The sequence below is a fragment of the Ciconia boyciana genome, chromosome 1 (genome assembly GCF_034638445.1).
Source record: "Ciconia boyciana chromosome 1, ASM3463844v1, whole genome shotgun sequence".
Classification (NCBI taxonomy): Eukaryota; Metazoa; Chordata; class Aves; order Ciconiiformes; family Ciconiidae; genus Ciconia; species Ciconia boyciana.
This window is the reverse complement of record NC_132934.1, coordinates 67,065,524-67,080,687: the sequence shown is the minus strand read 5'-3', so window position 1 is coordinate 67,080,687 and position 15,164 is coordinate 67,065,524. Positions and strand designations below refer to the sequence as shown.

At 35.6% G+C, this 15,164-nt stretch overlaps 1 protein-coding gene across 4 annotated transcripts in view; it reads left to right on the top strand.

The window, feature by feature from the left end:
• FGD4 (FYVE, RhoGEF and PH domain containing 4) overlaps positions 1 to 14,628 on the top strand; it is a 118,058-nt gene extending 103,430 nt beyond the window's left edge. For 3 of the 4 annotated variants that reach the window (XM_072872503.1, XM_072872520.1, XM_072872528.1), the window contains exons 11-18: positions 610 to 782; positions 3,653 to 3,683; positions 3,856 to 3,951; positions 4,353 to 4,478; positions 6,398 to 6,538; positions 8,167 to 8,307; positions 8,491 to 8,668; positions 10,204 to 14,628. In XM_072872503.1, the coding sequence (XP_072728604.1) occupies positions 610 to 782; positions 3,653 to 3,683; positions 3,856 to 3,951; positions 4,353 to 4,478; positions 6,398 to 6,538; positions 8,167 to 8,307; positions 8,491 to 8,668; positions 10,204 to 10,454 (1,137 nt within the window). In that variant the 3' untranslated portion in view covers positions 10,455 to 14,628. The other variant, XM_072872511.1, reaches the window with a different exon arrangement.
• Positions 14,629 to 15,164: the final 536 nt, after the last annotated feature.

Genomic DNA, 15,164 nt, shown 5'->3' with positions numbered 1-15,164 from the left:
CATCATTTAAAGTTCTAGTCTTTAATAAAGGAATATATCTTTGTTGTCCTGCTCATGTATTTTCTTTTCCCTGTGATATTGAGGCTTTTAGTGAATAAAAACTGTAAGACATAAATGTTATTCTCTCTTGGAGAGAAGACAAATAATGTCCTCAAATAATATTAGTTACAACTTCTACAAAGCCAAATGTTTTTGATACAGGGTAAATATAATATACATTGAAGAAAAGAGTTCTTACTCTGCCATTTAGAGTAGTTTTTGCAGAACTGGGGCATAAGAATGGGGTTCTTCTAGCAGAAGGTTTACAATGGTAAATTGTAAAATTGTAAAAAAATATCCAGTCTGAATATAGTTGGTAATAAATACTGTGAAGACTGTTGCATATACAGAGCAATTATTCTTATATCCACTGAAGCTGTCCTTTAATCTTATTTCTAAACAAAAAAGAAAAAGGAATTGTCTTGCATGAGAGCTTTGGTCTTTTCGTATATCAACCGAGCAGGAAAGAACCTGCTTTCTCACCCACTGAGTCCAGCTTTGCGATATTGTCTCAGATCTCTGTATCTGTGGTTTTGTTAATGCAAAGCCATGTGTTTATTTTTTTCCCAGTTTAACAATATGTTACTCTACTGCGTCCCCAAATTCAGCTTGGTAGGATCAAAGTTCTCGGTTCGAACCAGAGTTGGCATAGATGGTATGAAGATTATAGAAACTCATAATGAAGAATATCCACACACTTTTCAAGTGTCTGGAAAAGAGCGAACACTGGAGTTGCAGGCCAGGTAAGAAAAGTCCTTTTATCTAATTTTTGGAGGATTAAATATATACACACAAAAGATTGGACTGATAGATTTGGATAAAGATGCAATGGGATTCGTCTTAGTATCAGTGTTTTGAAAATAGCCTAGGCTGCCAAAATCATAAGTTATCAGTCCAAGAATCTCTTGGAATAAAAAAAGCATCTACAATTTATAGTGCATTGCCTTACCTTGCAGAAATACCTAAGATAGCTGTGAATGGGCTGGCTGGAACATTGAAAGCAGTGTACCTAACCGATGTAAAGGCAACCTGTCTGACTTAAAGTGTTTTGGGACACTGAGTGCGTTAATCTCTGGGCAGTGCTGGTGCGTCTGGTACCTCAGCCACCTTGGTAAAAATGCGTCTGTTCACCTCGGGGCATGTACACCCAACAAAACTCTCCGCCCCAGTGGGGATATGTCCACAGAACATAGTTTCCCACAGTGGTAGACAGGCACCTGCTTTCCTCCATTCCTGAGGCCTGTTTCCAGTCTACTTGTTTTCCTCCAGTCCCAGATATCAACCTTACCCTGGTAGGCAAGTTCTCCTTTTAGTTCTTAGGTCCTTTTCCTCCAATTGCACTCTTCTGACTGGCACTTTTCTGCTTTCCTTATTGGTTCTCCTATCCTCCTGTTGCTGGGTTACCTTCCCATTGCTGCTTTTTGCATTGCCTAGACTAAACCTTCCCTGTCTAGACTGCCCCACTTCAAATAAAGTAGGGTGCTCCACCTCTCCTTTTAGACCTGCTTAAAGATCCTATTCTTAGCAGTCAGGATTTCATTGCAGAGAGGCAAGGATTAAATACGCAGGAGGATGTCCGTGGTAGATACAGTTCTGTGTTGACACCATGTATTTGGGAACAAATCATAGCTTGCTAGCAAACAAGCTTGCAAGCTACTTTATTTTATAGAAAACAAAGTTGTAATATTTAATGAGAGTAACAGCAGTGAATACAGAAACATAACAGCATATAGAAATCTACTTACCCTATCATTGAATTTGAAATTAAATATATACATTGAAAAATGACAGGAAAAAACTTTCCACTAAGCTTTGCAAGACTTTTGGGGCATGTTTTTGGCTATCAATCACATCTACTATAAATTGCTGTGTGATTTCTTGCTAAGTATTTGGCAAGTTGTTATACCATACGTCCATTTCAATGGTGAAAGATGGCATCTTGCTGTACTGTTTGTGAAGTACTTTTTAAATGGAAGAAAAATGCTGCAACAAAGTAAGTTTATTTTGTTAGCTTTCCTGAATTATCACTAATTAAAAGTTTATTGCATTAGTTTATTTTAGGTGTGAGAACAACATGTTTTTATGTTTTGTTTGGTTTTACGAACATTTTTAGAATGCATTGTCTGTACAAAATTGTGAAGGAATAAGTACCAAATAAGAACTTATTCAATTATATTAGAATAATCTTGATTAATTGATGAGTATTTTATGTACCCTGTACCTTAATGTCCTTGATTCACGAGCTTGTAATGTTTAGTTTACCCTTGGGGTTTTCTTTACTAGTAGACTTCTATTTATTTATTTTTTCAGAATGCTGTTTGTGTACAATTGTCAATCACTGGTTTTAAACAGCTGGTAGATTATTTCTGTGAGAGGTTGCTGATCTGGTACAACATTTAATAGCTCAGCTTTTGTTTGTTAATGTAAGCAGGTAGGGAGAATGATTTTGGCTGTTTAGACAGGTTTCTTCTGCCTCATATGCAGATGGTAGGTGCGAAGAGGAAGCCCTTGTTTAGGATTCCGCTTGTTTAAAAGTTGTACTAATACTGCGAAACAACATGTGAGGAGACATTTTTACGGAGATGTTGTAAAAGCTCTCTTTCACATCCTTCATAGCAATCCATAGGAAAATAAAATTTTGCATGGCTGATATTGCATGGCTACAGAAGGGGGTTTTTTCCACATCATGATCCAAGGAGGAAGTCACTATTGAAGAGCCAGATTTACTGTGGTGCTAATTCTCATCTTTCTGACTTAAAGTTTGCAGATAAACTGTATTTGTTACCAACACTGGCCAGTAGTTTCTAATAGTACTATTACTTGTGACATAAGATGTTTTTCCAAAGATTTGAATGTCAAAGTCCTGCTGATACATTTTAAAGACACAGCTGTCATACAAGATCAGAGTTGAATATGCTTCCTTTCTCATCTCTGTCTTGTCTGTCTCTCTCGTCTGTATATCTCATCTGTACTTACTCTTAAAGCATCTGTTTCTGCCCTAATGCATAGAAGGAAAATTTCTGCTGTTTGGTTTATAATATTAAGGCAGAGTTTTCCTTTTGTTTTAATTGGATACTCTTCTTGCCACTATACACAAGTTTAAACAACAACAACAACAAAAAGTGTTAAGGAAATTACTTTTGTTGGGGAGGGAGGAAGGTTTAAGAGATACACAGGAGAAATGTGTCTTAGCATGTGAACTTAGTGCATGAAATGAGAGGAGAAAAAAACCACCTACACCTAAATTTTGCGTTGTCGTCTTTTCCTTTCTATCCTGTTCTCAAAAAAAAAAAAAAAGGTCTTACAATAGAAATACTGTTACTGCTTTTAAATGCATTTACGTTTATCTTTCAACTTGAATTCACTGCTTAGTGGTTGCAGACTTGCAAAGCTTGAAGTCATGCTTTTGTTTTCTGGGGGTGTTTTTGTTGGTTTCTTTTATTTGGGTTTTTTGGTTTCTTTTTTTTAAAAGTTGGACAGTTAACAATTAGTATTGTTTTAATTTAAATTCCTGAGAGTTACTTCAGAAGCTTGGCTTTTGCAAGAAGTTGTTGATAGTGAGATAATGTTTCCTGAACTAGTTTTGGACTAACGTGTCAAATATTTCTTTTAGTTCTGAACAAGATAAAGAAGAATGGATAAAGGTAAATTCATCTACATTCTTTATTTTCTAAATGCGTTTTCGCTGAAGCAATCAAAAAAGTAATACTTATATTTTCTGGCTGTAGCTTCCCTCTGCTAATCAATAAATGGCTAGAATGCAGAGTCCATTTTAAGTGTAATATGTTTGAGGAATTTCTCCATTGTTTTCCTTAGGCGCTTCAGAATACTATAGAATCTTTTCAGCAGAGGAATGAAACTTTCAGAAACGCTATTGCTAAAGAATATGAAGACATGCCAATTGAGGTTTCTGTAAGTTGCTGTTATTCCTTTGTAACCTTCTTAGTACCCATTTTGTTCTTCAATAACTGGAAAAAGTTTGGCAGAAACTTTGTTTTCAAGCTCATTGTTCTTATAGCAGAGGAATTACAAAGTAGTCATGTTGGTAATTGTTTTTCTTCATAATGCCAAATCTTATAAACAAGCCTCTTTTTTTCTTGAAATGCAAAACAGATTACCCTTTCAGAGATGCATAATGATTTTTGACTGGGTTCTTTGTTATTTCTTGTATAGATTTCAAAATGCATCTTGAGCTGTGTTTTGCCATTTCCTTTCCAGAGGAAGAGAATAATTATTTTCTCTATTTAAAGTACTGTGCAACTTTTTATACTGGCTTTTTTTAATTCTCCCATCCTCCCCCTGCCCCCCTTCAGAATGCTGAGCTTGGGAAGAGAGCACCAAGGTGGATACGAGACAATGAAGTAACCATGTGCATGAAATGCAAGGAGCCCTTTAATGCTCTGACAAGGAGAAGGCACCACTGCCGAGCATGTGGACATGTAAGTGCAAAACCCTAGCTGCTGTAGCTGATGAGCAGGCTTGGGAACAGGTCTAAGGACCTACTTCTGGTGGCTGCTTGTTACGGTGCAGAGTTTGTTGCTGTGCTTGTGGCTGAAATCAGAAGCTGTGTATAGCATACCACAAAGGATCCTCTGTCTGCTTTAGTTGTTATGGTAAATTTGGAAGTATTTTACAGCAGAAGAAGATGAGCGTTTGTATAAAATGTCCCAAGCCCCTGGCCATACTTTACTGTTACTCCTGAGTGGCCTCCACTGATCTCAAGTTTCAAGACCGTGTTAAACTGGCATAAGCCAGCATTATCCCTGGCAGCACTGGCTGCCTCCTCTTCCCATTCTGCTACCCTCCCTCTCCTCTTTGCAAGAAGACCGCGAAGACCTGCAGTTAAAATTTTTTCAAGGGGTTAACTTGGAGCTGTTCTCAGCTGGGTTCAGTGTGTAACTGTGTGAACATGCGTGAAGCATCAGGGAAGGAGAGGTTAGGAAGGGGAGTCTTTATTACTACTGCTTTCCATGTATGATGCTATGGTAACATATGCCACTTCAAAGTGACTATGAGACAGTGGTATGACTTGACAGTTTTCAGAAATTAATAAAAGAGCAAACATACTGTGCTTTCTTTTTCTTGCCATCCAGCAGCTATTCCTTTCTCCAGCAGGTGGTAGTGCAAGCCCAGGTTTAATTTTTGTTTTACAGGTTATCTTGTATGATTTCTTTCTAATGTTTGTATGTGGTATGAAGGTTTACTGCATTCACAACGCTGCTTTTGTGCTTTGCAGGACATTAGAGACTTTTTCAGAAGCTCTGAATTATCGATTATACAGTTTTCATCTGGGTTTTTTTTCCAGATCGTTCTGTCTTAAAACTCCTCCATTAATCTTAACATCACACCCTTCCTTTTTATTCCTCCTTTTGTTTAGACTCCTAACTACTTCCCTCTATTGAAGTTCTATTCCATCTCCTTCCACTTTGATTTTAAAACATTTTTGATGGGAATTAATTTGGGTCAGTGATAGTGTCTTTCCAGCAGTGACTAATTGGGAATACCTAATTAGTATTCTTTAGAGATACTAGTTGAAGGTAGTGATCTAGATTAGTACCGCAGAGCCCTGGTCTACAATAAAATTTTGTTCAGGTGTTTGAGTGGTCCAAGTCCATTTGTCTGCCTTTCTTTCTTGAAATAACTGCACTCACACTTTTTATGCAGGGCATCTATTTCCCCTGAAAGAACATTTCTGTGGAAAAATATTTCTAATGAAAGAAATTCTCTCAGCTCTTCTTGCATTTCAGTTTTCTCTATATATTTTGTGAAGAGACAGAAGACAAAAGAAAAGACAATGTGTGACATTGGCTTACGTATTCTGTATACTCATGAACAGATTCTGAAACTGTAAATTTAATATTTCTTAGGTTAAAAAATTAACCATTTCTGATTTTTAGTAATTTTTTGAATCATTAAAAGTGCATCTCAGTTGTACATTTCTGAGGTTATGTAGAAAACAAAATGGTAAGTGTGCCTTTTCAGGTTGGCATCTAAAGAAACTGGAGGATTTTCTTCCTGCAGCATGGTTTGTGCTATATTCTGATTCTATTCCTAACTTTAACCTACAGATATAATTGAAAGCCTAATGTGATTTTATACAAAGTACAAAGTTCCCGCCAGGTAAATAGTAAAAAGCACTTCTAGTTAAGCAGCAGTGGCACAAATTTGGAAAAATCATTATTTTCAATTAAGTTACAGTTGACATAATAGCAGTGTAGAGCAATTATCTTTCTTGTTCTGTATAATTAAACAAAATATTACTAATTCGATATAACTTAATTTTAAATTAAATTCTGTTTCCATGAAGTTTTATAAATACTTAAATTTTGTATGTTTGCTTGTCTTTTTTGTTTCTAAGGTGGTTTGCTGGAAATGTTCTGATTATAAGGCACATCTCGAATATGATGGCAATAAATTGAACAAAGTCTGTAAGGACTGCTATCATGTTATAATGGGTTGTACAGACAGTGAAGAAAAGAAGAAGAAAGGCATCTTGGAGGTATGTCATTTTAAAAATACTATATGTGCATAGTTGCAAACAGTTTCAGCTAATGAGCAGGTGAAAAATGGTAGCATTCTTGCAGGGCTATGTTCTGTTTGAGAAATAAAAAGTATGTGGACCAAATTCATCCCATCCAATAGATACTGGTTTTTGCCATTCTCCTTTTACAATGCTACTTTGTATCTTAGAACTTTTTTTTTTAAAGGGGGAATCACTATCCTTACCTTGTTTGCTTCTTTCCACTTACATCAGCTAATGTGATAAAACATTACCTTTTCTTATAAATCTTCAGTTTTCTTCTGCATTTAAGCTGTGATAGCAACAAAACCCACTGCTACTACAATGATTCTTGAAAACATATACCCAAACTGAAAAAAACTGGGGATGGAGGAGAAGGGAATGAGGGAGAATTTTGCTAGTCGTAGTCTGAGTAGTAAGATACTGGTTTGATCAGTGTATACAATGTACCTTTAATGTTACCAAGTTGCTCTCAGCTTTTGACATCTATAAATTCAAGGTCTCAATCAGACAATAAAGACCCATGTTTCTCTTATGATCAGGGGAGAAATAGGCATCTTAAAATTGCAGTTAACCTTCACATTTCTTAAATCCCCCTTTACAGGCCCTTTTAAAATGCCTGACATATATTAGAGAAATATCATCCTAACTTTGTCAAGACATACGTTTATCTTGGGATGTAGTAGAGAAGGATTGACCCTTGAGCTAAATACCAACAGAAAAAGAAGACAAAAATAAGATACAGATTGTAATTCCATATACAGTTCGTAATCCATGTTGGCTTGACTACACTCTCTTAACTACGCTCTCTTAAATGAGAAAGAGTAAGGAGCACAGAACTCCACTAGCTTACCTTATAGTCGAGAGACTGCTGTTTCTTGGCATGGTGGCTTTTTTAAGGTAGCTGAAGGAGCTACAGTCTCTTAGAAATGTCTGTCTGCATGCAGGATCTCATGGCAACAGCGTGGTTGGTACCATGTTGCAGCATCCGCTACTGGGAGAGGAAAAAAATTGATGCAAGGAAATTTTAACACATAATTATTTTGTGTTCTTTCTGTTCCTCTCAGGATCACTATTTAACCCAAGTAACATGTCACTGTCTTCAGATTTTAAGCAATTCACTTAATCTTTTCTCTAGGATTAGTGCTTGCATTCTGATGTTATTCTTAGAAATGTGTTTGCATCTGATCCTGTCATAACATTTTGACTGCCAAAATAGAGTAGTTGTCATATTGGATAGTTAGTAGCACTTGAATGCCTAACATAATGTTATTGTAGAAATCAGATATTGTTGTAGATACTAAGATACAGAGAAAGGCTAGCTGTGGTGGCAAAATGAAATTTCGAGTGATCTAGAAGTGTATAATCCAAAATTACTGATGAAAGAAGGAACAGATTACACATGTTAAGGGAGTACATGTTGTGATTGTATGTAATATATAAATATTCTCCATAAATCCAGTCCTTCATGATCTTACTTAGGTATTTGCTCAAGCTCTTTTGAAGATGCTATCCAAGATTTGATATGAATGGTGATGGATTTCTGCTTTTCTGTCTTTATTTAAGGAAAGTTTATTTTCCTTTTTATGCTTTATACTATCTCCTAGATTGAATCTGCGGAAGTCTCTGGAAATAGTGTCATATGTAGCTTTCTTCAGTACATGGAAAAATCAAAGCCCTGGCAGAAAGCATGGTGTGTTATACCTAAACAGGAAGCTCTTGTGCTGTACATGTATGGTGCTCCACAGGTATGTACAGAGAAAATAGAAAACATTTTAGTAATTATTGTCACTGACATCTGAGGAAGAGAAGTCAAATAGCTTGGGAATGGAGGAAAGACCCAAGTGTTTTTTACTAACCTGTATAGTAAACGAGAGGTAGCAGGCAGATTAGCTGGCTGTTCTTAATCAAGAACTTTTCCTTCTTCTTAGGATGTGAAAGCTCTGGCTACAATTCCACTTCTGGGCTATACAGTAGATGACACTCCAAGAAGTGCTGACCTCCCGCACAGCTTCAAACTGACCCAGTCTAAGTCTGTGCACAGCTTTGCTGCGGACAATGAGGAACTCAAACAGAAATGGCTAAAAGTTATCCATTTAGCTGTCAAAGGTGAGACACCAGAATGTCAAAATGCACTGCAAGTGAATTTAGAAGACCAGTCTGAATCTTCTAAAACATCTGAATGCTGAAGCTCAAGAACACATGGTATTTTTAAAAGATTTCAAAGATTTCAATTGAATTTGTGGTTAACATTTGTGTTAACCTTTCTTTGCTCAATCAAGAAAAAAAAAAAAAGAAAGAAGAAACTTCTTACTACCGTACACGTCTTAGCACTTTATGTTTGGGAACAATTCTGGTCTTTTTAGGGATCTTTTTCTTATTTATGTTCTGCCAATAAAAGTGATGTACAGGTCCATTTCAGAGACTTTTTTAAAAAATGTGAATGCTATTAAAAATACTCAACTAACTCTACTGTACTACTTGTTTGTCGTGATGCAAATTTTTTTGAAAATCCAGTTGCTCTCTGGTTAACGTTTGCTACTTTCATTACGAATGCAAATATTGAGGCTTCCTACTTACATGTTAGGACTTGGAACAGGATAAAAGATATACCTCCACATTGCCAAAATAGATCTGTAGTCAAATATGCAGGGACAGTTTGGTTTAATGTATGTAGGTTATAGATTGAATTCCACAGATCTGTACATACGTTGTATTCACTTGTCTCTTTTTAATTAATGCAAATTGCTTTCACAGGTATATTGGCTTTTAAAGTTTCAATTTATCAAGGAAGCAATCTAATGATTTTCAATCTAGAAATGAATACCTAAAATATGAGAAAACAATATATATGTACAGTATTAAAAATGTACAATACTTGATTTTTGCTTTGATTTCATGATACTGGGTTCCTATTAGTGAATAATTTATTTAAAAAGCATGTTTTCTATTTGAAATTAAACACAGTCCTAAAGTAACAAATACTGTTCAGTGATTTGTTTTAATAGCTGACACTTAATGATCTTGATATTTTTACGCATTTAAAAAATAGCAGTAATGTAAGTGGCATGCAATGGACAAATAAGTTCCATCTGTGTTTAAAAGAGTAGTCGCTTTTCTTCAGTGTCCTATCACTGTTATCTTTTAAGAGTGCAGTAGTTCATTACTAAAATGCAGTATGTGGTCTGAGAAAAGCAACAGATTCTAGTAACCTTCTGGGAACATGTATTTTTTCTATTATGGCTGTTGGAACAAAAGAACATTTTGAACTTAAATCTTTTAATTTTTGCAGAAGATTAGATACTGTAATACTTATTTATGACAACAAGCTTCAAGGATATTGTTGTAAAGTGGCACCTGCTTTTTATGAATCTAGTATGAGGTCTGAGCCTGCAAATCTCAAGTTGCATTAACTGACATTATTTGCATTCTGCTTATGGGAATAAGGACTTGTGGGCTCTACAGCATTAAGTCCCTTATGAACTTCCATTCCTGTTAGGGTTTATATACATAGAAACAAATGACCTCCCTAAAATTTTTACTGCAACATCCTTGGATGAAATATGACAAATTCAGAGGTAGTGATTTACTATCAAGTAGACAATTAAAATAATTGCCATCTTTCCTTTTCTGACCCCTCAAAGGAAGGAAGATACATAACTTCTACAATCAACTTGTCATAAGAACATTCAAGAGTCTTACTTCTCAATATAACTGCAATCTGTGTTTTGAATCATGTCAAGCTGAAAAGCTCAGGTTCAAGTCAAGTTTTGTTAGCAACATGAGGGCAGATTTAAATTGTTGCTTTTTTATGAGATTCCCAGAGAAAGTATTTGCTGAACTCCCACTTTACTCTTTTTTGCAACACTATAGGGGAAAAAAAATACTTATTTAGCATGTAACGAAGGATTTTTAAAGTAACCTCTGTTTTTAGTGTCAAGCGCACATGAGTACACAGCGTCTATCATTCTTTCATAAGAAGAATGTCATGCAACTGAATGTTAGTGGGCTGGATTTTGCTCTCACCTGCACAAATCCAAAATCTGCCATGGCCTTTAGACTTCAAAGCTTTACACTAGTGTTAGTAATTATCAGGACATGGCATTGTAGAGTACTAATTCTACAACTGACTTTGTGCGTGTCAGTTCTGAATTCTTCCTTGGGTGCTCCACGTGTCCAGATTATTCTGCGTGTAACCCTAGTATTACTTTTATCTGATGTGCAAGCTCTTCTGTAATTTTCTAAGAGATTTTAAGTTATTTCTACTGTCAGCTACAGTATTTATCTTTATTTATGGGCAGCTCAAGCCTGTTTTGATTCACGTTGGTGAGTACCATCAAATCTTTGCCTGGGTCTCCCTAGCTAGTACATGTCATCTTGTGTATACCTTGGTGAGGGATGGGGGAACATTCAGGTAAGCAAGAAGAACTCTCCATGGCTAACTTTCTTTCATGGTCATCTCCTGAAAGTGGGTATCTTCTAAAAGAGTCTCAAGTGCAATTGTGGGATCTGGAGGGTCATCCTACCACATCCTAATGTACAAAACCATTGTTTCCCATGTTCAAGTTGTTGAGTGTAAGGGGAGAAGTTGCCTTAAAGGAGTCCCCAGATAAGACAGACAGCTATTCTGAAAATATGATGGTATGACTGTAATCATGTAGTACATTCTGTTTTCTAAGCTCCTGCAAAGTTAATTCTGAGCCAAGTAGGAAGACCTATTCCAGCTAAATGATTAGGGAAATTATTAGAAGCAGCAATTTCTGGGCTGCCTTGTTGTTACAGTGGTACTGAGTATCTGAAGCTGCTTGAATGATTTCAGCATCTCCCAGACAAAGCCCTGCATTTGGGCATAAACAATTTTTAAATGAAGTTAGCATTGGGAGTTTACTTATTTGGATGTTAGCCTCATGTTTGCTCTCAGCCATTAAAGTTTATATAGCGTGGGATATTTTATTAACCCTAATGAAACCTATTTCGTGTTCTCATAATCAGTTGCTTGGTTGGAATTGTTCTCTTCTGAGTCAGGATGTCTTGGCACTCAAATGTATGGTTCTGTGCGTATTTTGTAGGAAAAGTATGTACCAATATTAAAGACGGAGAAGTTGCTTCTAGATTTAACCACCCTAACTGTTTTACTCCATTCTCCACAGACAAGCCCCCCTTACAGCATCCAAAACCTTTTCTTTAACTTTAAATTGTAAATTATGACCACAGAGGAACGAATTCAAAGTAGTAACTGCTGTGGCTTAAATATCATGACCAAAGCAGGCAAATTAAAACCATCATTCTAACAAGGTATAGGCTGTTGCCATTTCAGCTGTTAAATTCTTTAAAAAAAAAAAAAAAAGAGGCATGAATGTATTAATATAAAGCTGTGTGTGTAAGGAATAAACTATAAGCATTCATTCATAATACATGAATGTATGTGTGGCTCTGCTGAATTATGTAAGCTTTGTGATTCTTGTGTTCAAGAAATGCTTATTTCTCACTTTAAAAGTGATCAGTCTTCTGTGCAATTTAAAGCAAATCAAAAGTTATTTTGTGCGTTTTTACCTGTGTTCAACCAGAACACTGGCTTAATTTTATCACGACATTTGTTTGGAACATATTAATATATTCTTCAAAATGACTTACTATTTTTCCCCTATCATGGAAAAATAGTGTATTGTGACATCTGCATGTCTGCACCATTCTTCCAGATCCTCTAAAAATTGTTTTCTGGGATCAGGTACTCCTGCTTTGGTTGAAGAGCTGCTGTAAAATCTATAGCATCTAGTACTTTCAAATCCCTTTACACTGAGTAGTTTTGTTTATTCCAAAATGTATTTAATTTTTATGTGCAAAATAGATACTGAGAATAGAAAACATTATTTTCTATTTAGAGTAGACTATTAAACCACTTTAGTTGCATGTAATATATAGTGGCACCTTTTTATGCAAAACCATCTCAAAGTGCTTTATAAATCTCCTCAAAGATTCTAAGTCCCTTTAATAGAAAAGAGGATTTTTATTCTTCATATTTTTAAGTTATGGATGAAGCCAAGGCACTGATTAAATGTAGAATAAATACGCTACCACCTGAGTAAATTTTAGATGAGGTTACAGAAGTGTGCTCTAAAGAGTTCCAAGTGGAGTCCTTCAGGAGGAAAAAAAGTGTATATATATGTATATATAAAAATAAGTGGGAAAGATGTGGAAACACTTGGACAGGTTCGTTGGGTTTGTTGGTTTCTCTTAAACCTACATCCAACCACATAGCTAGTATAAAAACTGATCAGCTTTTCATTTCAAGACAAGATTAAATAAAATTAACAGAGGGTAGTGGTTCCTTATACTGAAGGAAAGGCTTTCAAGAAAGAAATAAACATTCCATATAGAAATTATACTAAGCAATAAAAAAGGAGCTTTCTCCATAAATCTATTTAGAGATCTTTAGCTGGTGTAAACTGGCATAGACCTGCTGGAGCTATTATACCTTCAGCGATTTAAATTCATGTAGAATCTGCCTTACACTATATAAAGACACTTGTGGAAAATCAAGGTTTCACCAGTTTGAGACCTGCTGGCTTACTATGTCTCATCTGGAATCACAGTGGTCAGCTGAACTTCAGATGGGTTTCAGTTGGAGAAAATTGATGTAGGGGTGGATGTAAACAGATGAAAATATATAATCCAAGAATAAATGATTGAAGAGAAATAATTTTGTGGCAGAATTGACTATCCTTAAGATAAATCTGTTGGTGAAATGGGCATCATTCTTAGTCTGTGGTGTACTGTTACTTGAAATCTGAAATTAAATATATGGAGTTATGTTGGGGTTTTTTTGTCTGGTCTGTGGCCCTATTGGTATGAGGAATTTACCTAGCTGGTTCTGACCCATGGGACAGCAGTGAAGTATGTTCCTTGGACAGGAGTTTTAATCTGCTACTCAGATTGTTTCCTAAATCCTTTTCCTTTAACAGAACATAACAGTAATGAATGATTGTATATGTGTGTATATATACACATATGCATATGTATGTGTGTGTATGTATATATGTGTATTTATATATTTGAGACTATTATTCAGATGATGTGTTTTCAATCAAAAAATACACTGTGCTGCATTCAAAATATAATGTATATTGACTGTTGAGTATGCTTTTCAGAAGAAACAATTGACAGAAGTAGATCTCCTTTTGTGGCATGTTTACTATTTCAGCCTAATTTAAAAAAAAATAACAAAACACCAACAAAAAACCAAAACACACTAAATTCAGTAAGGCATTCAATCTGCTTCCTTTAAAACCTCATGATTAAATTTCTTCCCAGACTCAACTATGGCATTTTGCTTTCACCTCTTCCTAGCACAAGTGGATGTAGGATGTGGTTTTTCTCTACTAAAATCTTCAAGCAGATTTCTTTGAATAAAACATGTTTTCAGCCACTGCATAACACCAGCCTTCTTCAGTTTATAGTTCATCCTTGTAGAGCCATTAACTATTTATGGTGAAAACATTCAGAAAAGGGGGGAACTGTGTCAAAGCATTTTTGCATGTATGTGCCCTAGTATTTTTAAGAAAGAAGCCAAATTTGTTGCATATAGGGAACAGTTTGCAATAGCAGTATTGTTTTTTTTCTATTAGCATGTTCTGTATTCTGCAGCCCTCAAGGCAGATTTAATACATTAATTTTAGTGGGAGCTGGATCAGCTATAATGTTTGATATCAGAATTATAGGCTACTCACTGTAATTCCCCTTCATTATGGAAACATTTCTGGTTTTAATTAAGAAAACACTTTAAAAAAAAATACTAATATTTGGAAGAGGTGTAAATTTGTTCTGGTTTTGCAATAAAGTGAAGAATATTAAAAAGATTAAATATAAATGCTGTTGTAAGTTGTGCAAATGTAAGTGGTCATTTTTATGGTCAAGAAATATAAGAATGTAAAAAATTTGCAGATATTGTATATATTTTCTGTAATATATGTATATTTGGTCATAAGGTGGGTGGAGAATTGTAAAAATTAAGCACTTTAATTCCTGTTGAGTACCTAAAAAGAAAAGAAATTTGTATCCTGTAAAATTAAAAGCATCATTAAATAAGCATTGCTGGTTGACTTTTTTTTGGTTCACCTACTGTTTACTTTCTCTGCTGCTGAAATCTTTAAACTGCATTTCCAATTGTGCAAATAACTTTAAGGACCGATCTGCTGCTGAAGTGCTGGCTACTCACAAGTACTGCTAAGTTGGTGGAAGATATATTCTGAATATGTAAAGGGCTGTATATAATGCTATGACATCTTGGATTGGGAAGAGAAAAGATGCAGTCCTTCACAGTTTAGATCCAGATTTCTATAATGGGAATAGTAATGTTCTCTCATGTGACCAGGACGTTATGAGAGTACTTTACAGGCTTCTGCATTGCCACCCCCATAGAAAAGTGCAGAAAGAAAGGAGCGTGTTCAGTGTAGCCCCATGTCTTTCTTACTATTACTCAAGCACTGCTCTGAACAAAAGGACGAAACAAAACATTGAGCAGCTGCTCAGTGCAATCTCTTGTGCACTGAATTAAAGTGGTGCTGTGAAGCAAAAATGATCAGGTAATTAGCTGGATCGTGACCCT